This window comes from Gavialis gangeticus, unplaced genomic scaffold (genome assembly GCF_001723915.1).
Source record: "Gavialis gangeticus isolate Ggan-Ray unplaced genomic scaffold, GavGan_comp1, whole genome shotgun sequence".
In the NCBI taxonomy this organism is placed as follows: domain Eukaryota; kingdom Metazoa; phylum Chordata; order Crocodylia; family Gavialidae; genus Gavialis; species Gavialis gangeticus.
In genome coordinates, this window is record NW_017728993.1 from 9,267,069 (window position 1) to 9,292,492 (window position 25,424).

The 25,424-nt window shown below is 45.5% G+C and overlaps 1 protein-coding gene across 1 annotated transcript in view; it reads right to left on the bottom strand.

Moving 5' to 3' along the window:
• Positions 1 to 20,781: 20,781 nt before the first annotated feature.
• PATJ (PATJ, crumbs cell polarity complex component) overlaps positions 20,782 to 25,424 on the bottom strand; it is a 288,426-nt gene continuing 283,783 nt past the window's right edge. Inside the window, exon 45 of the mRNA XM_019501199.1 lies at positions 20,782 to 20,819. Coding sequence (XP_019356744.1) covers positions 20,792 to 20,819 — 28 coding nt within the window. The 3' untranslated portion in view covers positions 20,782 to 20,791. The remainder of the gene's footprint in view (positions 20,820 to 25,424) is intronic.

Consider the following 25,424-nt stretch of genomic DNA (forward strand, 5'->3'; position numbering starts at 1 on the left):
CATCTCCGAGACGGAAGCAGCACTGTTATTTCTGTGTGATGCATTTGGATTTTAAAGGCTTTGCTCTAGACATAACAAATGTCTGATGTTCTTCCCAGCAGGATGCAAGGTCACCTTGGAAAACATATGCCTCATTTTGTGAAAAGCACCACCTCGCATGTGCCTGGGCATTGTTGCGATCCTACAGGAGGGCCCATTAAGGCAGGTGGGAGCCATGGGTCCAGGTTTAAGAAACAGACCGTTTTCTGCCTCTCTTCCCCCATTCCTCATCTTTCCTCCTTTCATTCATGTCTCCTCCTGTGTGGAGCGTCCCTGCATTTTTTTTCCACTCTCACCACCCCACTTCTACCTCTCCAACTTCAGCTGGCTCCCAGCCACCATATTATCTGAACTCCTTCCTCTGACTCTCAGTCTACCTGCCATCACCTAGCAGGGGCAACAGTTGCTTTACACTGACTTTATACTGAGTTGCACTCCATCCTGACCCAGTTCCTGGTCCGCAAAACTCCTTTGTGTCCCAGAATTGGTCTTGCATAGCATGGAGACTGATCTCAAATATTCCTCACCAGGGGAATTTCCCCTACTCCTAGGGCACAAACACCTTCCAAGAACCTCTCGTGAAGTAGTCCTTCAGAAGTGGAAACATTTGCAAGGATGGCAAGGGCAGGACTCTTCGATCCCATGCCTTGCACCTTCCCCAAGCCGTCTGGTGCTGCTCAGAGACCGGACGCGGGGCTAGATGGAGCGAGGCACTCTGGTCCTTCGCCCCTTTGCAGCACGTACGAAGAACAGCACAATTGTTCTGACCCACCACAGTGGTTCTCATTTCTGATCTCATTTCTTTCCCACTCAGAGCTACTTTTTCTCACTTAGGAATCTGTTTTCTCTTGGGTTTCTGATTTCTTTTTGTTGCTCTCTCCCTCACTGCCCTTTCTACTTTCTTGACTTGCCGTTTAGCTCTTTGGATATGGATGTTTCTGCATGTTTATTTTCATTCTTTTACCTTATGGTTTTTCTCTTCCCTCCAACTGTTTCCTGCTTTCTCTCATGGGAAGAGCGAGAGGGCTGAGCACTATTTCACCAATTTCCCTGCTGCAGCAAGGGAATCTGGGAATGAAGAGCTCCCTCTTTGGGTACCAGGGCACTGCTTTGAAAACCCAGAGAAGTCTGTAGTTTCACCTCACTTGGGTGTAGCATGAATGCTTTCCCTGAAAAATTTAGGCTTGGTTGATATTTGGAAGTTTTGCCAACGTAGTAATGTTGAATAGGAGTGGCAGGGTGGGAGGGAGGGAAGGGGAGGAATCATGCCCCTAATCAACATAGCTATACTAACAAAAGCCCTAGTGAGATGGAGTCACGCTGGCAAAAGAGTTCTTCTGCCTGTGTAACTTATGCCATTAGCACACAGTTGTAAGCTACAGTGTAGCTTGTTCAATTGTCAGTATGAGGAAATGTTCTCTATGAAAGTCAATGATGTCTCTGAACAGGGATATCACCCTATGGCTTTGGCTTCTTGAGCCCCCTTCTGCAAACACAGGTAGATTGTAGGATGGCCAAGAGAAACCAAGTCCAAGCTTGGGCTTGGCAGTAGTTTTTAGGACTGTCCTGAAGCTGTGGTGTTCGCTGCTTCTGCATCTAAAAATAAAACCCTTTGTCATCTATGGTATATGACTCAGTTCAATGCCCAAACCAGTGGGAATTTTCCTAACTGACTTTAATGTACACTAGATCAAGCCCTGTATGTCATTGAAACACCCATGTTAAATCCTCTTTACACCAGGGGGCCTCAGAATAGAGTCATAAAGTGTTTAGGCCGTGACCTAGGAGCAGCTAATGAAAGACCTCAACAGGCTTGATCCTGCAGTCTAGATCTAGGCATGAATTTCTGCTGAAATCAATTGGTGCTTTGCTGCACAATAGAAAGATGAGGCTGGGGGAGGAGGTTACCCAGTCCCGTACCTCTGTCCCAAGGAGAATGCTGACATTTTGATACTGGCTGCACTAACTCACTACATAAACACTGTGGATTTTGCTCTCTCATGCAGGACTGGGGTTCATTATCATCCATATTGATTTAAAACATGCCTTAGAAAAGCACGTTTGGAAAGGCAAGTTAATGAAGCCAGCCATACCTTGGAGACAAGCTCTGCTCTTCCATCAATTCAATGCTGTTATGTCACATGGTGATAAATCATGCTGAACTGCATCAACACACGACTGATGCAAGGCAGCCTGACATGGCTGTCACCACAGTTTATCAGCTGCCCGGCTGAAACATTTGTCTTGCAGTTTGTTGTAAGCAGGTAGGCAGTCCTCACGTCCCAATACTGGGGCATATTATTCTTCCTGTGTGCACAGTAGAGGACTTGGCAGGACAAGAGAAGAGCATCCCAGATACAGGAATCTAGGGGTCACCCCCCTAATAACTAAGGGCCCAAGTCAACACCTACCCAAGCTATGAGTCAAAGGAAGGGCACATGTTGACTTCAGTGGCTTCAGTTTAAACCCTTAGCCTCGAAAGATACATTTGGAGGGCGGCCCTGACTTGCCAAAGAAAAGTTGGTCTTTTCTACTTAAGCTTTTACCAGCAGTGTTAATCAGATGTTGAAGCTGACATTCACCCTGCAGCAAGGAAGATGCAGAATTTCTGCCAAGACTATTAAATTGTTATGTAATAAACCAGGTATTAATGACCTCCTGGAACCAAGCAGTCAGCTGGTCACTGGCACCCAAAAGCAGACTAATTTTGTTTAACGTTTAATTGGTGCTATATTGCAGGCAAAGCTGTCTTCTCTTCAAGGCTACTGCAATAACTTGCTGCGACACGAGGTTGAATTCTCCTTTAGAGTTGCAGTACGCTGGCTATATTGACAGCATAGCAGACTCATTTAAGCAAACCTAGCAGTACCAAAGTCAGACAGGCTAGTCCATCATGTAATCTAATGAGGCATCGTTAGAGAGCCCTTTACTTAAAGCAAATATCAGCAGGCTAGGCATGCTCAGTTCAGTCCAGCTGCTCTCCTCAGTATTGGGGAGCCTATAGGACTGAGGCAGAGAAGGGACAAGGCAGACACAGGACTATACTTGAGAGGCAAGGCTTTTCTGGGGCTATCATCACAGCAACTGGTCACTGGGAAAGAAGCTTGGCAAGCTTTTGGGCACAAACTACCCATCCTTTAGGACTAATTTTTGGAAATATTGAACCTTTCTTTAGTCTGAACACGTTCTCCCTATAGGTACAACCAGGCTGAATGTGGGCAGCAAGCTGAGATAACATATACATTAGATACGCTCCTTGATCATTTAATTGCTCTGTATAAAAATGAAGTCTGCAAATGATGTGTTGCCATATAATGGCATACGTACCCTTTGTTTTCCTCTTCTATGATATGTGGCTTGACAAAAGTCCTGAGACAGGACAAGCAGCTGAAAGAGTCGAGCACCTCCACAGCAACAGCAGACTTTGACACACGCAGATTTATAGACCCCAACATTCGATGTCTAGCAGTCATGGTAATGTGTACCTTCGAAATGCACAGATTAAACCATACCAATAACATTTAATTGCCATGTCCATAATATGCTAAAGAACCTTACCGCAAAAATCTATTGAACCCCAATAAACACCAAGCCACAGTCTCCATTTTCTGCCACATACCCCAGGTAAGTGGGTTTGCAACACTATTGACAGTGATTTATCCAGTAATACGTTGATGCTATGGGGATGGGCAGAACTTCAAACTGGAAAGAAAGTCACCTACAAACACCTGAATTCAACAGAGTATTAGTTTATGCATTCAGATATGTCGCGTTTGCATAGCGCTGGTGATGAGCAGGGCATAGGCCACATTAAATATAGACAGACAGAATTTACCCAGAATACAAATGCTGAATGCAAATGGAGACCATCAACACACTAAGGGTGTATCTACTTAAGATGCTTACTGCACAACAACACTGCACAGTAGCGTGCCAGTCAAAGACCGTGATAATGCGCAGTGTTGTTAGGCTACTGCACAGTAAATGTTACAAAAAACTGTACACTGGTGCTACTGCGCAGTGACTGTAGTTACTGTGCATTTAGTTAGTACTTCATTAAGCAAGTGAACATGTAGATGCACTAATGAACATGTAGACGCACCCTAAAAGAATGAAATCAAAGGAGATCTAGCCCCATCACGTAAGAGTTGATTTTCCCCAGAGGGTAAGGTACAGAAGTGACTCAGAAGCTAATGTATCTTCAGTGCCTGATTGCAGATCTCTTCTTTTGGTTTCCAACAGCTGGACACCAAAGTCAGGTGCCCCTTACTACCGTATGGAGTCAGGCTGTCTTGTCTACTCAGGATTACCTGCCATAATCTTCATCTTGCAACAACAGCCTATACAATGATTATTCTATCTTGCCTATTACCTTTTAAAAGACCACACATGCACACACCTCTGGGTAAATTTAGGACCCACGGGAAGAGCTAATGGAATTATTGATTTGAGCCTAGCCAGCTCTGCCCATGTTTTTATATTTCCTTCTACTGTGCAGGCCAAATGGTAGCCCCATAACCTTTCTGTAAGGGCTAGATTACCCATGCTGAACTGTATCAAACTCTGAAGTATTTTAGAGACAAAACCAAAAACTTGACTGGGATTCAGTCCATTCTCCATGTTTAGAGCTGATGTGATACCTCACTGCACCATCTAGGCCCACAGCCACCTCACCCAGCACAGCTACTCTCTGGACTAATAAAGCCAAGCTGCTTCTCATAAAATATTTAGCTTGCGATTGCACTGCTTTTTTTTCCAATGCAGCACCAGAAGCGTCTGGGCACCGCCGTGTGTGCAGAATTAACTTGACCTTTCCAACATCTATTAGCATTCTGCACAGCCAGTCACTTTGTGCGACTAGACAGTAGCAAATCTAATAGATTGGGGGCCAGATTTGGACACCCCTAGTCACACCAAAAAAATCGATATAAGCAGCTGCAGAATTAAGTACAGCTCTGTATTGAATTGGGCCTTTGGACTCTACAGCCTGAAGCTCCACGTTTGTACTTTTACAGGCCTGACTGTAAAAACTTATCACACTGCACACAAAACCCCTCTCACTGAAATTAAGTAGTGTGCATCTTAAAGAGGGCTGCTAATCAGGGGAGCATCGCTGGGATTCATCAAGGACTCACCGGGTCCAGAGAGCTCCCCTGTGGCCAATCCTGGCATCGCAGGTTTTTTGCCACCCATGGCCCTTCCCAGTAATTGAACTATGTGCTTATAGCCTTGAGGGTAGCAGGCAGCTCAAGGTCCTCTCGTTAAGTCGGGGCTGCAGGAGCAAGGGTGTGGGAGAGAAGCTGGGACTCTTTGGATGGCCAAAGCCTGCAACAGATTTCATGGGGTCTGTGGATTTGGGGAGGTGGGATACCGTGCTTGCATCGGAGAGCAAAGTAGACACAAACCTCATAGGCCGGGGGGTTGTCTGCCAGCCTAGAGCTCCCCCCACCTGGGGTCCACTAGCTCAGGGTTGCTTTACCTACAGTAAGAGCACTGAGGGGAATAAGGGCACCCCGGCCATGTCACTATGCCCTCCAGGGATACTTGAAACAGGGCTTTCAGCCCATATTCGAAAACTTGCTCCCGCAGCACCCGCCGAGAGGACAGTGCTGCCCGGTGGCATGGAGACAGCGGTACTGCTTCCAAGTCAGAGGCCGTAGGCTACCTCCAGAACCGGACCAGAGCTTTTCCTGCATATCCCTGGGCAGAGGCCAACCAGCGCGCGCTCCCTCAAGCACCAAGTGAGTGTGCCCATATTAATCAGCTCCACCCAGGCACGGCTAATTATCTTAAGCACAGTGCCCCGCAGTGAGAGGCAGAGCTAGTGCACCGGTCCAGTCCACTCCACCACGCCGGCAGCAGTCTCGGCTGCGTCTGGTTCTGGAAGTCAGGGTTGCACTCGGGACCGTAGCCCTCTGAGTGTGCATTGCTTTACTTCCCCAGGCCAGGGCCCAAGTACGTCATGCTGCCAGGCTGAGGGGCATGCCTTCCCAACCCTCAGCACTGCCCCGAGCTGCCTCTTTCCTGCGCAGGAAGCGCTCTTAGCACAGCATCTCACAGCCTGTAACCTCTCCCACCTTTGCCGGGCTGCAGCCTTTTGTAGCAGCTGTGTTTCGAGTGGCAGTCGGGCCACAGCTGCTGGAGATAATTAGCTCCCCTCCATAATCTTTTCCTGGCTGCTGCTGTGAGGGGTATTTACCTCATTATAGGGTGAATGTGCAAAGAAAAAAAAGGAAAATGTCTTCATTTTTGCACTGAATGTCTGCTGTCACTACAATCATTATTAGTATTACCCGATTTCTCTTTTCTTTTATACCTCCCTGGCTGTCAGAGGTGTCTGGGGGATGCAGACAGGTGTCTCTTCTCATTATCTCGTAAAGTGTGTCAACAAATCTAATTTACGTCTTTGACACGCTAACCCACCTAGTGGATAAGGGGGGCGCAGTAGCTGATTTATCCAGACGGTAGTCAGGTTTTGACACTGTCCTGCTTAACGTTCTCATAAGCGAGCCAGGGAAGTATGATGGACATCACCATAAGGTAGCTGCCCAACTGGCTGAAAAAAATGCACTCAGTATAATAACCCTGCTAGCTCTTATAGACAAGCTATCCTCACCGCTCCCAGCGCTCAGCAAGCCCTAGCCCTCCCAGAAAGGGTCTGTATCAGGACAGGAGCCGGGGCTCTCCTTCGCTCCCTGCTGCTGTTCAAAGGGCGCCAAAAGCCCAGCAAGGGAAAGAGCACAGAAGACGACGGTCCATTTTGGAGAGTAATATACTCCACTGCCTATGTTGTCCAGGGCTGTGGAAGTGACACCAAGGCTAGTCCATTATCTGACCCCTTACTCTGTTAGCTTTCTTTCCCACACCTCTTTTACCTGCTAGTCACAAGACAGCTCACAGCACCCGGAAATTCGGGAGGTGGCGGGGTTCCTAGATGTTGTAGCACCAGGGGAGGGAGCCCTAAACAACCCTCTTCTGCAATGAATAACGGCACCCGGAGGAAGCACAGCAATATGTGGCCTTTGCATTTTTGCATACAGATCCTGATTGCCCGCTGCCTTGCAAGGAGTCATTTACACCTGTATAGTCCACCATAGGCTTCTACGATTATCCAGCTACATTTCATGTACACTGTCTTTCAGTGTAAATAGCAGCACAGGGCAAAGAAGAATTGGTCCATGCTTTCGACCCTCCCTTTTTTCACTGAAGAAACACAAACAGCCATAAATTGTTTCTCGCACTGCTTGCAAGTTGCAAACATAGTGAACACATTGAAAAATTGGAGTTGCAGGTACTGGTATTCATGTTTTACTGTTCAAGCAAAACCTGCAATTCAGGAAACACTCTTCATAACCCTGTATTTGTTCTTGGTTGATTAAATAAAGAGGAATATGAACACAACAGGCAGCTTCTCTAACAGCCGAGGAGGCTATTTGGAAGGGGCGTAGGAGGAGAGGGAAAGGCAGGAGGGCCCTGGCTAAAAAGTCATGTTCCACAGAGCTGTCATGATACAATCTTTGAGATATGTAAAGAATGAAAAGTTCCAGGCCATGGCTAACTGTGCAGTCTCCATGAACCGGAGAAGGCATTGTGCTCACCAACCAGTTGCACGGGATATTAAAACATGGGGAAAGTTATGTGAGGAATGATGGGTCTCTGACATATAAAGAAACAACAAAAACTGGCCTCACTTTTCATGGCACCAAAGAGCATTCCTCAGTACAATTAGAAATCATATATTGTAGAAAAGGAAAAGGAATAATTGTACTAATTTGTGAACATTGTCCAGGCTGCTCCAAATGCTTCACTTTCCTTCTGTTACCATTTAACTAATTTCTTTGTAGATGTCTTTGTTGGGTAAATAAGAACCAGAATTGATCAACAAGACTGAACAAGACTTCCCATTCTTCCATTTGGTGAGATTTATCATTAGTTTTGCTGAGAAGCCCCAGCTGAAATGGCTCCACTACATGAAGTGTTGTAGAAACATATAATAAGAAACAGTGCTGCCCTGAAGAACTTACTAATAATAGAGATCAAGGGAGAAAGCAGAGAAGGAGATGATTATCCAGTCAAATTGACACCCACATGGTTCATTAGCAGGGTGATTAGATCCACTATATAGACCTTGGAAGAGGTCTACATCTTCTAAAGAAGTAGTAGGTTGTAATACTTAGTGTGGACCAGATTGAGCAGGGTGCAAGACACCCACTTTACCCAGGATTTTCACAGATGTTTACAGCAGGGGAGGGATGAGACACGGGGATCTTGGGTTTCCTTCCAGGCTACAGCAGGCAGTGCTATAAGCACTAGACTTATATGGCCTAGACTTCTGTTCTCTCTGGACTTGACTTCTAACCTGTCCCTGTCATATCTTTTCCACCTCTGGTTCCTTGTCCTAGTCTCTTAGGCCAAATGGCCCTAGTCTCTTAGTTTACTTTCCTAGTCCCAGTCCCCTTCCTCATTTCTCCAGACACCCCACTGGCTTTTCCTGCCAGGCTAGACCCAGCCCCACACTTCTTGCTCCAGTTTCTTGTTTCTAGTTTCATGACCCAGTTGGTTTCCCTCTCCAGGGTGATCTGACTCCCTTCCTGCCCCACACTGCTTCCTTAAACTTTCAAGAAAAAACATGCACAATACATCTGACCTGTGGATGTTCACCAAAAGTTACAAGAGTTACTGTAGCTGTAGGTAGGAACTTTTTACAGGCAATTTCTATCCTGGAATAAACTCCCACATTGTGATAAGTGAGAACCAGGCAGAGATGCAACATGTTAGGAGGGAGAAAGCATGGATTGGTGATGATGCTCATTGTCAGTGGGTCCGCGCAGAGTACCCCCCCCAAGCCTCTTGATTCTTGCCTGCCATGACTTGGATCTTGATAGAAATAGGGAGGAAGTGGGTGATATTTGAGAGAGTACCCGTGGGAAGTACCACACTGGATCAGGTATAATGCAGGTGCTTTTATTCAGCTGTTTTCTCTTCTATTATTTACAGAAACCCCCTTTGGAGGAGGAAGCAGTCCAACAGACCGATCTCGGGCCCCCTCCAAGTCTCCGGGCTGATCCCGGTCCACTAATACAATCGGTAAGTACTGCACAAAGTCCCGGTATCCACTGCTAATGATCTCATTAGCGGCTTATTACAGCCGCCGCCTGCGTCTTTCTCCGGCAGCCAGCGTGCAGGCTTCGTGGCTCTCCCATGGTCGGGGCTTGCCCTCTTGACCCTCAGTGTCTCTCCCTACTCGGGATGGGTTCTGGCTTCCCCGGACTCTTTAGGGGTCTGGGCAGGGGTAGTCCCTCCCCGCTGTCTTTTCAGATCGGTGTAGCCTCCCCAATCCTTAATGTCGGCTGTGGTTCCAGTCTGCGGCACGGCTCTGCTCCTCTCCGCGCTCACCAAAATGCAGCTCAATTACCCAGGCAGTCATCCATCTTGTATCTGACCTGTCTTCTGGAGTCCCAACCTCACGGCTTTCTCCAGTATCCCAGGTCAGAATCCTTTTCCACTTTTCCTCTCTTGGGGTCTCAATTAACCACGAGCTTGTCCTCTTGTGCCCGAAGGCAATTTCTCCTTCACCTTCTCTCCCTCTTATCCTTCGGGTCCCGGCCTCATTGGTTCTCCGTAGGCGGGGCCCACCCCCCTGTTGTAATTGTCTTCAGCTGTCCCTGTTCCTTTAGTAACAGAGTCTCAGTTGGGGCCCTGTTACACTCATTAAAAAAAGTCTCCTGATGGCTCAAGGGTAGGAAGAGAAAAACAACCAGAGCCCAATCTTGCCTTGTGAAGAATCCTGCTGACAGAGGCCTGTGTATTATGGAGTTAAGGGCTAGATGCAGAGCTCATTCCCATCAAAGGGAAACTTTCCATTGCTTTCAGTGAGCAGAGCTCCATAGGTGATGACACCAAGGGGTTTGAAGGATTGCTCTAGAGGCTTAAACAAAATGAAAGTGCTGAGAGAGAGGAGTGAAAATGATTTCTAGGGGCTTGCCCAGGTATCTGTCACAGTGCCATGTGCAAAAAAAAAACCATTCCCACTGTTTCCCTCCCTCTGAGATGCAGCAGGGAAATCAATACCTATTGGTTTATAATGCAGAAGTGGCCCAATCAGCTGTTCTGGGTTTTGTCGACTCCGTGGTTGTCAATGGAACTTAATTTTTAAAAATCAGATTAGCCTGTCAGTGGCAAGCATAGATTTATCATTTATCATCTGCCTGAGAGATGAAATTTAACAAGTGCCTCAGCCAGAACGCCACGGAGATCAATAGCATCACACGGCAGGCTAAACGCACTCATTCAGCGAAGCCAAACGACATTTCAAGGCTGCCCTTTCCATGGCGTGCAGGCAATGGACGCAGCTAGATCTGTTGAGTTAGCACCCAGCAGCTTCACCCTAAAAACACTCAGGCCAAGTCTTATTTAATTTGGCCTTCTCACTCAATAGGAATCCCCTCCATCTGCCTCCCAGCATCTCCCCAGAGCACCCAGATACCTCCACCCCATCCTACTTGCCTCCTCACCATGGGCGACTGGTGCCTCCTGAATCTGGGGGGGCACAATTTGTGGGTGGGCCAAAAGCCCCATATCCACACATGGCCCAAACACTGTTTCGGGGGCTGACCTGGCTTAGTACCCCCCCACCCCCAACATGTCGCCAGCCCATGCTGCAAAAAAACTACTTCAGGGCTGGGGGGGGCAAGCACAGCACTCCCCCCTGGGCCGCACCCAGCACTTTTGGGGGCCAATCTCAGGGGACATGTGCCTCCCCACCCTGTGCCCCTCCTACCACCCTGTGCTCCTCACTGCCATAAGCCTGTCTCTTGACATCTGGTTTCTGTGCCGGCTTTAAATCTAACCCTTCATGTACCTGCCTTCTTCAGTATTATCCCCCAGCGAGGGCTTGATTCGAGTTTCCAGCAGTGGATAGCTGGCCTGGACTACCTTTTCTGAAGATTTCTTTTTTATCTCACCTGTGAACAGCCAGCCATGCTCACCTTCCCAGGGCACAGGATCCCACTTCCCTGCTAGCTGCCTTTTTGCTGTAGGGAGTCAGCCAGATCCTGACTGCTTCCCACCTGGACAGTAGCTTTCCCCTCAAGGGTTAAGCACCTGGCGGCAATCTCTTTTCATACAACTAGGGGATGCAGAACTAAAGAAGCAGTGAGCATTAAAGGCAAATGCATAACACACAACTACAGAGAGAGCAACCTAGCAGAAAGAATTAGCTTTAAGTGGAGGGTAAAACTAGAATATTTTGTCAATTGCTCCACCTAGTGACACTTCGGTGGAAGCAGCCACGGGACAGACCATAGCATTGGTATGGACAAACCCCCTGTAGCTACAAGCACATGCAGTTTTTCTGGCCAAAGCTTTGCACAATTGAGTCTGGATTTTGACAAAAAAATTGCTGTTCCTGCAAAAATTCAGCTATAATTTTGCAAGATGTCTCTGGCCTGATTCCATTTTTCCTTAGTCCGCTTTCACAGTGATTTGTCATCTCTGAATTCAGAGGACAATTCCTAGCTTACAGCCTATGTTAAATGAGATGGAAATTAGATCTGGTAAGTAAACTATTGAGCCATTTCAGAGTCCTAGAGAATTGCTACACACTGCCAAGAGGTAAATCTTAGCACAGAGTGTCTGGAATTAGTGTCTTGTTTAAAAAAAAGATAAGCTAAATATAATGACTGGAGGAATTGTGAATAGCCAGTGGTGCAGGTGGCTCTAGATCAATGGTTCCCAATTTTTTCAGACTATAGGCACCCCTCGAAAAATGTCAGCTCTTAGTTTTTGACAGTTTTTTGACTACAGAAAAATAATCAAGTAATAATTCTGTTGTATAGAACTTGGAAAGATCACAAGAGGTCAGAACTCCTATTTGAACTCTCTGGCGAATTATGTGTTTACACCTAACAGTGTGCCCCCGTGATGCTCTTGACAGGATTTTGTGGCACCCTTGTTGAGAATCATTGATTTTGACCACGATCTCAAAGTTCAGCCCACTCCACACTTCAGCAATGGCTTGATCTGCTCGGGAGAGGAAGACCAGGTACAACGTTGGCAGCCAGCTCCAGGTTCAAAGTACAAACTCCACGCTACGTGCAAGTAAGGGGAGTCATTTTCATAAATGCCCCTGATACACAAGGGCATTCAATGGCTGACACTTGATTGCGGTTAGACACATCACTGCAATGATTTACTCAGGGTGGATCCTGCCCTGGGCAGGGGCTGTACTAGATGACCTCATGTGGTCCCACTTTTCTGTAAGTAACATTTGATGCCTGGCCTGGCATTTGGCCCTCACGGGTTCTGCTGTCCCACAAATGAACATCAGGAGTCACCCCATATAGACTAACCCTTGTATACTAACAAGGCTTCCCAAAATCTACCCAGCTCTTCCCGAACATGACACAGAAACATTTTGACCTCCATGCACCACAGAAGAAATAGCCAGACAGTGATTACCCTTTAAATGCCTTCAGAGAAACCAGGAAGATGTTAAGACCCCAAATCCTGCTGGAAGCTCGTGGTACTTTTAGCAGGACTCCTGATTCCCTGCCAGAAAAGGTTAATTTTCTTTTTTGTAAGGGAAGGAAAAACTTCGCTCAATAAACCATTTTCTGCTTAAGAAAGTGCAGTAATTTAAAGTCCATTTGGCCACAAAATCATAATTTGTCCAGTTTTTGCCACTTCCCAAGATGCAAGGAGATAATTGACTTCTGACAACATAAATGGCTTAGAGCAGGAGAGTTATGTGCTGTTCCTCTGCTTATCTGGCAGCAATACTAAAATGTATAACTAGGAAGACAAATAAAACCATCTCACACAGGCTTGATCTCATGACTAGACTTCACAGAATAAAATTGCTTTTCAATAAGCAGCAGAGATAATGGACCAATGTGATATCAAGAAGAAGTTCGACTAGACAAACCGAGGGCAGGAGTGGGGAGCAACTGAGAAGGTCATCGGAGAGAACACTATTCAGGGGGGATTTTTCCGAATGTGAATGCGGGTCTGGAGTGTCTGACGCGCCTGTTGAGAAAAGCCAGTGTCTTTGGCGTGTTGCTGCTGCGTACTGCAGACTCGGGATCTGAACCATAACTTTCCAATCACAGCTGCTAATGCAAGGGAAACCACTTGGAAATTGCAGTCTGCCGCTTTTTGAGAATATGCCTCACCAGTGCATTGCTCCACCCTGTTTGCTAGCCTGTCTCCAATAGTTCAGAAGGGGAAACAGGGGCCTAGATCTTCCCTCATGGTGTGGGCTCACCTGTGCAATGCTGTAAGTGAGCATCCATCAGGAAGGGGGTTGAACTTCCATCCAGGCCTCTAGCACAGAGCGCTGTGAAAACGGGAAATGAGAAGACAGGAACGGCTTAATCCATGGAGTACAAGATGCTCTGAATAATATGGTAGATGCACCTAAAATTGAAGGGCAAAGCCAGGGCACAGGGATTCTGATTCCTGCCTCTGCCACCTGGAATTCTGTAAAGCCATGGGCCAGTCACTAAGGGGCAAATCCTTCACCCTTGCTTACAGTCATAGGAGCTGGGCCTGTTGCTAGGAAAATGCACAGAGAAGGGAAAAGCAAGGTTTTCCCTTAAGGCCAGACAGCAGCAGTTTTTGGCCTGCCCTTTGCTGAGGGGAGGGTGGGAGGCTCCACATAGGATGTGAACTGCTTGCTGTTCGGGGCAGGGCAGCACCCAGTCCTGCCCTTGGCCCTGCACCCACAGCAGGGGCAGGTTTTGCTCCGTTTGCGCTGTTGAACTTCTAAGTGACCTGGGGCTGCCCTCCTTGCAGGCTGCAATCGTGGGGGTGGGACAGGACACACCAGGTTAGGCATGCAGTGTGGGCACCCCCCACTGCATCACGCTCAGGTGGCTACACCATGTGCTCATGCGGCCCCAACCACCCCCTCCACTTCCCAGGCTGTGCTGCACCCTCCCTACCCCCACCCGGATGGCAGCAGGCAGGGAAGCTGGAGGAGGGAGGGGAGCCCAGACTGGCTGCTGTTTCAGCAGGAGTGATGGGGGCTGCAACTTAACCCCTTGCATGCTGCAGGTTGGACAGTCCTGATCTATAAGAATGGCATGGAGAATAGTCAGCTACTCATGGGAGGGTTCAGAGGGGAAAGCAGAGTTTGCATTGCCAGGGGGCAGCACTAGAATTTGACACATGAAAGCAAACTCCAGCAAACCCTCCCTGTATGGGAGATGCAGCATGGGGGTTATTTGCACTAGTGTCTTGAGACATACCCTTGGCTGGCACTGCTATGGACTTCCCTCAGCTTCGCCCACAGTGCCTTGAAAAAGGTTTCAGGAAGTTTTCCTGCTGGCTGGCAGGGGATGCATCTCTCCTGCCAGCCAGGCTTTGATCACACAGAGTCCCTTCCCATCAGGAGGGCAGAGATCTATAACCACAGGACCTGGCTGCACATCGGTGTATGGGAATAGCCCCACAGTCTGTCGTAAACATTGCAATGATCTGACAAAAGGCTTCTTTCTTCCTGCAGGCTTGACTAGGAGGGGAGCCACACACAATAACCCTCCACTGGCCTGCACTCACCTTGCAAAGGTCCAGCTCTTGGGGCACAACCCTGTTACCTCCATATAAATCAGAAACAACTTGCCCAAAGGTAAAGGCATCCCTTGGGTGGGACCAGTGAGAGAGGAGCAGCTGGTCCCAAAATTCTCAGCATGGCTAATTGATACGAACCTGCTCCGCACCCGGGTAGGTGTCACATCAGACTTGACCGGCCAGGTACACGAGTGTTCACGTTACCTGCTCAGGTAAAGCAGAGACCTCATTACCACCACCGATTGCGGGCAAACTTGGTTGCTCACTAAGGCATCTCTATCTAGACCACAAGCCGCGAACTATGGGTGTTTACATGTATCCTTTGGAACGTGCACGTCTGCGGGTCTGTTTGGGACTGGAATGGTGGAAGCCACCAGATGGTGCTATGACAATCTTTACATGCCATTTCGAGTGAGTGGGCAGTGTAGTCTTTCAAGAATTGCTGTATTGTGATTTTTTTTTCTGAAAACAAGTATGGGCCATTGCAAACAGCTGCAAGCTGCTGTCTGCTTGGTATCTGTAGTGAGAATGAATTCTTAGAGCAGAGCTTCTTTCTGGGCATTGGTACTGGCCTTTGGACAGATATCCAGAAGCGGGGCTTGCCCATGGGAGTTGTGATCAGCTCTGTGCAAGGAAAAAGAGGAGGGCAAGGGAGGGAGGGAGGAGGAGGGAAGATGCTCAGAATTGCATCTCTTTGATTTTCTTGATGGAAACAAACCTGCCAGGCCCAGGGATCTCCACGTGGTGGGCAGAAAGGTGAGCATGTGGTTTGTGATTTCTATCAGTTGGTAGATGGATTTTAATATTTGCTGCTCATCTAATGTCACATAAAATAAGCAAGCAAACCAGTGTTTCTCCAGCAGCACGCGCTCAGGACGCCAGGACTTTGTCTTCCCATGCTTTCATCTACTTCCAACACTCCCACCCCATTTATACAGTCTCTCTCAAACTGCTATAAAGGAAAGGTAAGATATCAAGAGACAGGTTTGCTTGTTTTGAAAAATGACTTTTTCCTGGAGCAAAGAAGGAGGGAGAAAAAGAAAGAGAGAGAGAGAGAGAGAGAGAGAGAGTAAATTCTCCTTAGGCAAAAAGAAGCCCACAAAAATATGAGGCTCTTGTTCTCCAACTCCAGCTTGTGGCAGTGAGCAGAGGCTATGCAAGGAGCCCGAGTTTCTTCTTTACTGGGAGAAGACAGTGGTTATATGAAATATAATGTAGGAACTTTGCACAGCATGTGCACATGGAAATTTAATACCACCCTATCTACCCAATGTGAGGAGCACAGGAAAATAACCTGACCTTCACAGAGATTTTTATTGGCAAAACTGTTTTGATTAGGGGCTGCATTTTAACAAATATATTAAGGTACAATCCATAATGCAAATACCATTGCACCAGCAATAAAGGTGCCTTGTACAGGAAAAACTGATTTCTAATTCCTGTACAGAAATAAACTATTCAGATATAAGCATTGCTCCAGCTGTATTGGTATTGTTTAAGCCAGGGGTGTCCAACCTTTTTGAATGTGGGGCCGGATCACGAACTTTTTATCACCCAGCGGGCCGGCGAGCCATATTCAAAGACCTCACAGGAAGTGGTATCACATCAGGAAGTGATGTCACGTGACCTTTGACACCAATGACATTGCAGGAAGTGACAGGGAAATGGGTCTAACCAGTTCAAAACTCTCCCTCTATAGCATCCACCTCTGCCACCATTCGGGACAGGATACTGAGGTAGGCGGACCATGGGGCTGACCAAGCATGGCGCTTTTTATGCTCTTATGTTCAGCAGCTCTCATGTTCTTTGGCCGACCTTCCCAACTATGGCTGAGATTTGCAAAACGGGGTAGATAGGCATGTTACAAAGTTGTCATAAAAGATTTGGAGCCTTCTACATCCCATTCATTTTAATGGAAGTTGGCCTTTTGACTCAGCGTTGCAAATCTCAGCCCAAGGTGCCAACCAAATAAGTCAAAATATATTTTGCATTTCTATGCAGTGCATCTATGTGGGGGCTCTCCAAGCATTTTACAAACATGAAATGAACCTCAGGATGAGCCCAGCAATGTCAATCTGACGCGGTGCGTGGGAACCTTGTCCCTTCCCCAGCCCTTCAGCAGCCATTAGGAAGCTGCTGAGGGGCTGGGGGAGGGACAAGGGGTGGGAACAAAAGTAAACCGTGTTTACTTTCGTTTCCCATCACAGCACCGCGGGCCACAGAAAATGCCTTGGCAGGCCGCATGGCGGCCCGCGGCCCGTACGTTGGACAAGCCTGTTTTAAGCAGTTGAGTGTATGGGGTGGGGTGGGGCAGTCGGGGCAGGGAGAACAAGATTTGGGATAAAATGAAAAAGATCCTTTCTTTTTCAGATACATGAACAGCAAAAGGTTTAATTTTATTCCTTTGGAAAGAACCTAGATATCCCAGGATTGTCCATACTAACAAGATGTTCTTTGCAGCTGAGAAGGAAAACAATGACTCTGACAGTGTTTTAAATAGTGTAAATACAGCTAAATTATGGATACAGAAGTGTGAAACTGTGGAGAAAGATGATAATGGAATTATACATCAATGCTCTCTGTACGACAGTAAAAACTAATGTTTTATACATGTGTAATGTTAAATTAATTCATTTCAGTCCTTTCAGGCAAAGGTACATTAACTGCTCCATCTCAACATAATCATATTACCTCAATAGACCCTCTATGTCACATTTCCTTGGTGGTAATCACCATTTGATTAATTACAAGGAATTTAGTGGCATTACAGCTATTCTTCAAACAGAAGTCTAATTTGACACAATCCTCTTATTATTCCAGGTTAAACTTACTGTCTGGAAGCTGACTACCCTCCAGTGCCACGATGGTGCATCTGCATGAACATCCTTTCATGCTGTGCTGGCTAGTCACAGAGGCTAGTCGTTGTCAGCAGGGACAGAGCACAAGATAATTTGCTCCTCTGGGACCTAGTAAACCTACAGGTGAAACAGCCTGTAAGGGGGAGGCAGAAATGCAAGGGACAGGCTTTTTTTTTTTCTTTTCTTTTATTTTTTTAATGAGTCTCCTGCCTTCTTCTTTGTGGAGATAGCCTAGAAAATGCAAAGAGATGGGAGCTGACAAGTAGGGACGTTGAGCTTGTCATTTACTGCATCCTGCCGATCACAGCTTATTCACTTCTTTATGAAAGTAAACAACAGTGACAACTGAGTTTCGTGACCCTACAGCTGAGGCTCCTTTCAGCGGACCTCCGATCAGCTTGTGGCTGTGGGAACCCATGCAGATTTCCTCCATGGTGTAGCTTGCTCCTCTGCTGAATGCTCCCTTGGACCTCTGACCCTTTGAGTCCTCACCTCCATTCACTCATCTCTTCCTTCTCTGCTGCCCATTCTGGAACCCTGTATTCCCGACCTGGTTGCTTTTGTGGGATTTCCTTGGCTAGAACAAACTGCTTAATACTCCAGAATCGTTTGAATCAGAAAATTGTGTTTTAATGGCATGTGCACAAGATGGTCCCTCTGACAGCTGCACTTCAAGAGCAATTTGTTTACGGAGATGAAGGGACTCGGCTGCCTGTCACTACCTTTCTGTTCAGTCCCCTCCTTAGAGCAGTTCATGCTCCTGCTGGAAATATGGTAATGAGCCCTGCTTACAACAGGGAACATTAGACATGGTACAATCAAATTATATGTGGACTCACTGTGAATTGTCCTCAAGTAAAAAAGCTGAACAGCCGCTTATGTAATTGAACTTTAATTGGAATCTTTGGAAGTCATAAAACATCTTATTTTACTGATATACATAAACATACAGTCAATTTGTTTAATTGCTTTTTGCCCTTGCACAGAGACAGATAAAGTTTTAAACAAACCAGAACACCTAGACCCAGACAAGCGCAATGCAGATTCGATTATGTAACTTGGTCCTTTATATACAGCACTTGCTTTTCCACATGGTCACTGGTTTATCAATTAGTTGCAATGCAATGCAATTTTTGGCAGTAGTATACTTAACACAGAGAAAAAGTGCAAATTACATGAAGCAATAATGTTATCTCCAATCTGAGCAATGAGAAGTGCAAATATCTCAGCCCATAAATTCTAAATTTTTATATCAACAGTATGTGCATACGAGCATGAAAAATGGTCATGTAAAATTTAATTGTGTGTTGCAGTATTTAAAAAGAATGCGTTTAATGGATTTTTGATGATAGACAAATATTCTTTAGATTTAGGTTACAACTTAAATAATACATTATCAAGATGCCTCTTCAAGATTCATCTAAGTATGTTTAACTTTTGTATACTATGGAAATCAAAGACAACTTGTTAAAAATTCCCCAAATTGGTACAGCTGGACAAATTTTTGTGCGTTTTATAAATAAGATTTCACTAACATTTCACATTAACAAATCAACCAGCACAATGAAAATCCATTTCAAAACATAGATCTCTTTCAGGCACTATTTATGGAATACCCACAAAATATTCCAACAGGTTAATGCACTTAGTGATTACCTAATAGTTAGATATCATTTTAAAGGAAATAAGGAAAATATTTTCAATGACAACTGATCACATCTTGCTTACTTTATCTATTCCTTATACTTTTCTTTATACAATCACAAGAATACATGTTCCAGCCAAACCATACTTATAACACAAGCCTTTTACTAGTGTTACTTAAAACACTGCGCGCCAGCAGAATTCCATGCATAGAGAAATTATTTCCCACAAAACTGGCTGATTTCAATAGTTTCTCTCTTTTTTCCAGATTCGCTTTCCTTGCTGCTTCATCATAAATTATATCTATATTACACTGAGCTGCTTTCTGCATGTCATCAGTATTCATGCAGTTAGAGCAATTAAACTACAACAGCTTGAATTACCACTAATCTGCTTGCCCAGTTCACTTGCTAAATCACTAAGTGGCATTGTACAAAAACAGACTTTAGCAATCTGAAGTACAGGCTGCTGGATGAAGAACTGTCCTTTAGGATAAAGCAAAGGTTCCTTCTCACACAAGCTGACACCATGCGGGCTGCTGGAAGCTTGCAAATGGTTCATTGGTTCAGGCTGCCTTCATTTAGTCCTCAGTGCTGCTGGGAATCACAGTGCAGGGGGATGATAACTCGCTAGCTTTCATGCCCGCTGAATTAGAATATCACATTATTGAGTCAAACTTTGGCCTTTGTACAATTAAAATTATGGACACTAGTGCTGCAACCCAGCACAATTACAGCTGCACTGTAACAGAAGATCTCAGCCCAAACAGTTCTTGTTCTATAAACATTTAATTAGAACAGAATAAAACATGTTGCTCACTTTGCATCAATATATTAAAAGACTTGGAGAGAGATTCTAAAAGATGGAAAAAGACAGTTTTCCTCCAGTTTTCCCCCAAAGTTAAAGGCTTCAAATTGACATATCATCTTAATTATCACTGACTAACTTCCCTAGATCTATCCAGAGAGATAGCTATGAGAAGTTAGCATTTGACTATCAGACTTACTGTGCAGAGCACAAATAATTTCCCAGAGGAGAATTTGATATTTCATCATTTGGAACAGTGGTAATTTAATTACATTGCTAATGTTTTCTGGCATACTTGAAGGGACAATTAGCATAAGTAAATCATGAGCGAGATGACAAGTCACTTAGCATTTATTTCTGCTCATCAGATGAGATCAAACAATATTCTAAATTCTCTTTTGTGTGTTGGTTGTTAATTCCAGCTTCTGCAGTTATACTAGGGATTGGTCTGGGGTAGACTGATATTTTTGCAAGTACGGTACTTATTAAAGTTTTCTAAGTTAACCTTGTTGAGAGAAAACAGAAGTCACAAGATATCTGAGAAGTAATAGGAAAAAAAATTACTGAGCAGTAAGCTTCATTTATAAGACTAAATGAAACCATAGATATATACAACCCACTCAGGCAATGGGATACAAATATGATAATCTTAGATGAAGTTTGCTTTTCATCTCACTCAGGACTGTACATTATTACAGCAGCTCTACCAATGTTCTAAAATAATTGCATTCATCTCTGCAAGTTCAATGAGATTCATGATAACACTGTTAATGTTACAGTTCCTTTTTGGCGTTTCAGAATAGCTACAGCTTGTTCATGAGTAACACCTTCCAGAGCTTCTCCATTAACTGCTAAAATTTGATCGCCACGCTTCAATCTGCCATCATCTGCAGCTGCTCCCTGCAAACAACAAAACATTATGTTAGAGGCCAGCAGAAAGTCAGCCCTGCCTTCTGTTAAAAAGACTCATGGATGAGATGAGGAGAAGGATGACACTGGAAGTCTCGCCTTAATGTAAAGTGACAGCACCAGAAATGATGATATGGAGGAAATTACTTTATACATTAAACCCTTGTATAGAGAGGGTTGCCATCATACCCGGGGTAGATCCGGGATTTTGTTAAGGGGGGTGTAGAAGTAATGACTGCTGCAGGGGTGGCTGCACCCGTGCTCCTATCTTCCCCCCACCTCCACCCCACCACTGGGGCAGGCAGACTGCCCTGCAGAAGCATCAGGCAGGGACTTTCTGAAGTCCCCCAATCAGGTAATAATCTTCCCTTACCCCTCTTGGTCCCTCCCTCCCTTCCTTCCCTTCCCCTCTCCTCCCCTTACTTAACTACCCAACCTGGTGCTGCTGCTCTTGCTGTTCCTGTGTGCCCTGGCTGCCCTAGGGCTATGGGGAGGAGGCCCCAGAGCTGCTCTTGCCCTGCTCCAGCTGGACTGCATGGCTGGTCAGGCTCAGCAGGGGACACCAGCAGCAGCAGCAGGCAGGTTCCCTCTCTCTGAGCCTGATCCTGGGCTGACAAGAAACACCCAGGGGACCAGGAACAGAAGACAAACCTGCCAGCTGCCACCACTGCCAGTGTCCCTGGCTGAGCCTGGCTCCCCACAGGACCTGTTGTGGCAGGGTAGAAGCAACTCTGGAGCTCCACATCCTGACGCAGCTGAGGACAGCAACAATGGTGAGTGGGGGCAGTGGTGGGAGAAGCACGGACATGCCTCTGAGGAGAGGGGAAGGGAAGAATCCTTACTTGCTTCAGGGACCTCCCCAACTCCTACTCATGTGGCATCAACTGAAAGAGGAGGTGTATCAGCACCACTGCACACCCCTCCCCCCCCCCGCATCCACCCCTGGTTGCACCAACCAAATAAATGGTAAAGAAAAGACAGCTAAACACATGAAAGAACTAAAATGTAGAAACACAGAGAAAAAGAGACAGATTGAAAATACGTGTTTGAAAATGCCTGTTAAAATAACGTTTTCATTTCCTAATGCCTGTTTTAACTACAGATCTTCCATATGTATTACTGGAGAAGGTCTGTTCCAAATGCCGTGACACTTCCACATGGCCACCTTTCCTAGGGAGGAAAACCAACAGTTCTTCCCAAATCAACAGTATCTAGATAGCACTGGCTAGGGGAAAGAGAAAGACCTGTAACTGGAGATCTGTGAAAAGCAAGAATGTAAAGAGGGTACGTGTTACAAAATACCTGCAGAGACTGGGAAAGGGAAGCAAATGGATACTTATAAATCTAAATGTTAATTAAAACGCCCAATATGTTTCAGATTTCCACATGTGTAATTGAGGAGAGAACCGTAAGAGGCAGTGGTATAAAATACCTCACAATAGTCTGCAATGAGTATTTTTAACATGAATTTTGCTACATTATGACTTTTTATGTTGAAGTAATTTAATATAAGCATTAATTGAGGGGGAGCAAACACAAAACGCAACACATCAGAGCTGACACATTCAGGTTCTGAGCCCTGGGATGTCTGGATATAGTTTTTGTACAAGCTGTACTTCATACTGCTTGGCCCTCCGTTCCTCAACTGATGGTCTAATACGTACAGCAAGTCAATATATTTATCTGAAATCTTTTTGTTCTGCCTCTGCAGAGGCAATTCCAAAGCTAATTCTATTCAAGTATATGCACATGGTAATTTCAAGAAAGCAGGCCATGTTCCCTGCTCTGCGGCTATGAGACACAGGCCCTGAAACAATTTTGCATCATGTTTCTTATTTAAGTAATATTTATTTTTAAAGTAAAACCATGCTGCTGCTCTCTGTGTGTGCATTTTCATATTTACAACCTCCTGTAATAATGAATGGAGGAAACACTTCCAATGTACATCTACAATTTCAAGTACTAAAATTAAAAGCTGCAGCAGAAAGAATTTGTTAGAGAAGGGGTGCATCTACACATTGTCGTATCATGACATTGCTATGGCACTTTTGGAAATACTAAAGCATGGCGCAGAGCATGAGATTACTGCGCCGTGTGGGCAGTTCACGCTTAGATTTCCCCAATACATCACCATAGCAGTGCGCTATATCCAGGGAGTGCACTGCTACAGCGACGTAGCTGGTGATCACATGTAGACCCGCGTGATCGCTATGTTGCCATGGTATGCCATACAGTAATGTAGCATGTCACTATGTTGCCATAGGGCAATGTGCAGACATGCCCCAGGGTGGAGAAAACCTATCATTAGGAGTAACTAGGCTCACATCCCAATCTACTGCGTAGCATCAATAATTTTCTCAGCTCTCTGCCTGCTCCCAGGTTCTGCTACATCTTAATTCCTACATATTATCATTTCCAGTGCTGTCACTTCCTGTTAAAGGTGGGGACTTCTAGTGCTGGCATCCTCTTCCATTCGTCCATCCATCTTCTTTACAGCTGCTCCATTTTACTTACTCTCATGACCAATTTATTATAGACTGTTTTTGTGTCCCTTACTTAATAAAACTCTACCCTGCCCTGCTCACTAACATTAATTCAATGTGTTACTGATTTTAAGATTCAGAACTCTTTTTTCTGCAGCCAGGGCTACGATACCATGCTGGCTAGTGCCGAGGGTGTTGGCAGAGGCATGCTGCATGGGGATGCGTGGAGCACTTCTGCTGTGCCATCCCTTGGGAGTCTGTCTCTCCTCAGGCAGTGGTTAAGTCTGCAAAGCAGTGGCAGGGCTGTATTTCCTTTATCCTCTTATTCTGGAAATTAAGCACCATTACTGTGTAAGGGGTAGTCATTTGGCTGGGGACTTCTAGATCCCCTCTGGCTTTATTGGGCATAACCTTTTGAAAGAGTGTGGAAGGTTTTGTCTTTGTCAGAGCTCCCCATATTCCTCTTCTAAATGTGACCCATTCTTGCATTCATTTCTAAAGGTTTAAGTAAATCTTGGCTAGGTGACATCCTGCACCTGGTTTCCTTTCTGGGGTCAGCCCTGACACAAACCTGCTCAAGGAAGGTACTACATAAAGATAATCTCAGCCTGTAGCGTGTCTGATTAATTAATCGAGTCTGCTGGAGCGTGGCAGATACTGTGCTCCGGCAGGCTCCTGCATCTCATGCATCAGCATCCCTGCACTTAAAAATGGCATCAAATGAGCTTTAGTTCAAGTGCCCCCGTCGCCATTTTTAAGTTCAGGGTACACGAGACACAGTAGCGTTTTAATTAGAGAGCCACTCTAATTAAAGTGCTGCCTTACCTCCATTCCCGCCCCCAGAACATGTGTAGAAATGCTCAGAATGTCACAAAGCATCTTTGGGGCCTCAAAGGCCTGTTCCCCTCTAATAGCATCCTGGAGAGAAACCTAGCTGAAGGTTGAGAGATGGGGGGATACTACACCACTCTGGCACACTCACTCTAAGGCTCCTTGCTGCTGCCTCAATGGTATATGGCCACAATGTACCTGAAAACCAGGTCTCTAGTTTTCTGTCTTTGTCTACTGGTTGGGAAAGACTCTACCCCAGCCATTCAAACTGGGAGAGAACATTAAAAAGGAATATATTTATACAAAATAGGAAGCTTTAAATGTTATTATTTTTCTCTGTAATGTTAAAAGAGGACTATTCTTCCTCCCAATTTCCCAAGGAAATTGTAGGCGCAGCTATGTAAAACACAGCAACACACCATAAGGTGTTCCACTGAAAATAATACATTTACTGTTTCAATGGCTAAAGTCTTAAGGTAATCGGTGACCTCAGATGTAGGCTGTATTGCTGCAGCTGCATGCAGCTGTGATATCAAGGTTGTGAATGTACTGATGGCATTAGGACCAGAGAGCTACATTAATCTCCAGGCATTGAGCCAAAAGATGATAACAACAGCATACTCTCCATCTGGACTGTCTCTGATAGATTTTGGAGTCATTACACAGAAAGTGAGCGACTAAAAATGCTCTTGCAGAGCCTACACAAGAGGTTACTTGAAGGGGGCTCTGAAATTTGAGGACCCGTTCCAGAGTCTTCTTCTTTTGCAAGGGGAAGCAGTTCTTGGTGCCATGAGAATACAGAACAATTTACACAGCCACTGGCCTATGGTATTTCACAAACCTCCAATATTGATGCAGGAAGAGAGGGCTTGATGAGGCCCAGCTTTCCTAGGGAGGAAACCCTAGGAAATAGGTTTTAGTGTATATCCCAGATCTCACAAAACAGAAGTGTATAAATAGCACCACCTCAAGAAACAAGAAGGCTCTGGGTCCAGTCAATGACTCTTAATGCACATATACCCAGACAACATGCTTTTGGGAAAATGTGTTTGTTCTGGATCTGTTATCTATGCCTAACATAATGGGATTTTCTTAAAAAAGATTATATATAAAGGAAGAAAAAAAAGATACCTTGGCAAATATAGTCTTGACATAAATGGGCAGGTCTCCATGGGGACTTCCATACCCCCCTACAATACTAAAACCCAGTCCGTCTGAGCCTTTCTCCAAAGTAATAATCTTAGGCTGAGGTGCTCTGAAAACACAATGAATACCACTTAGA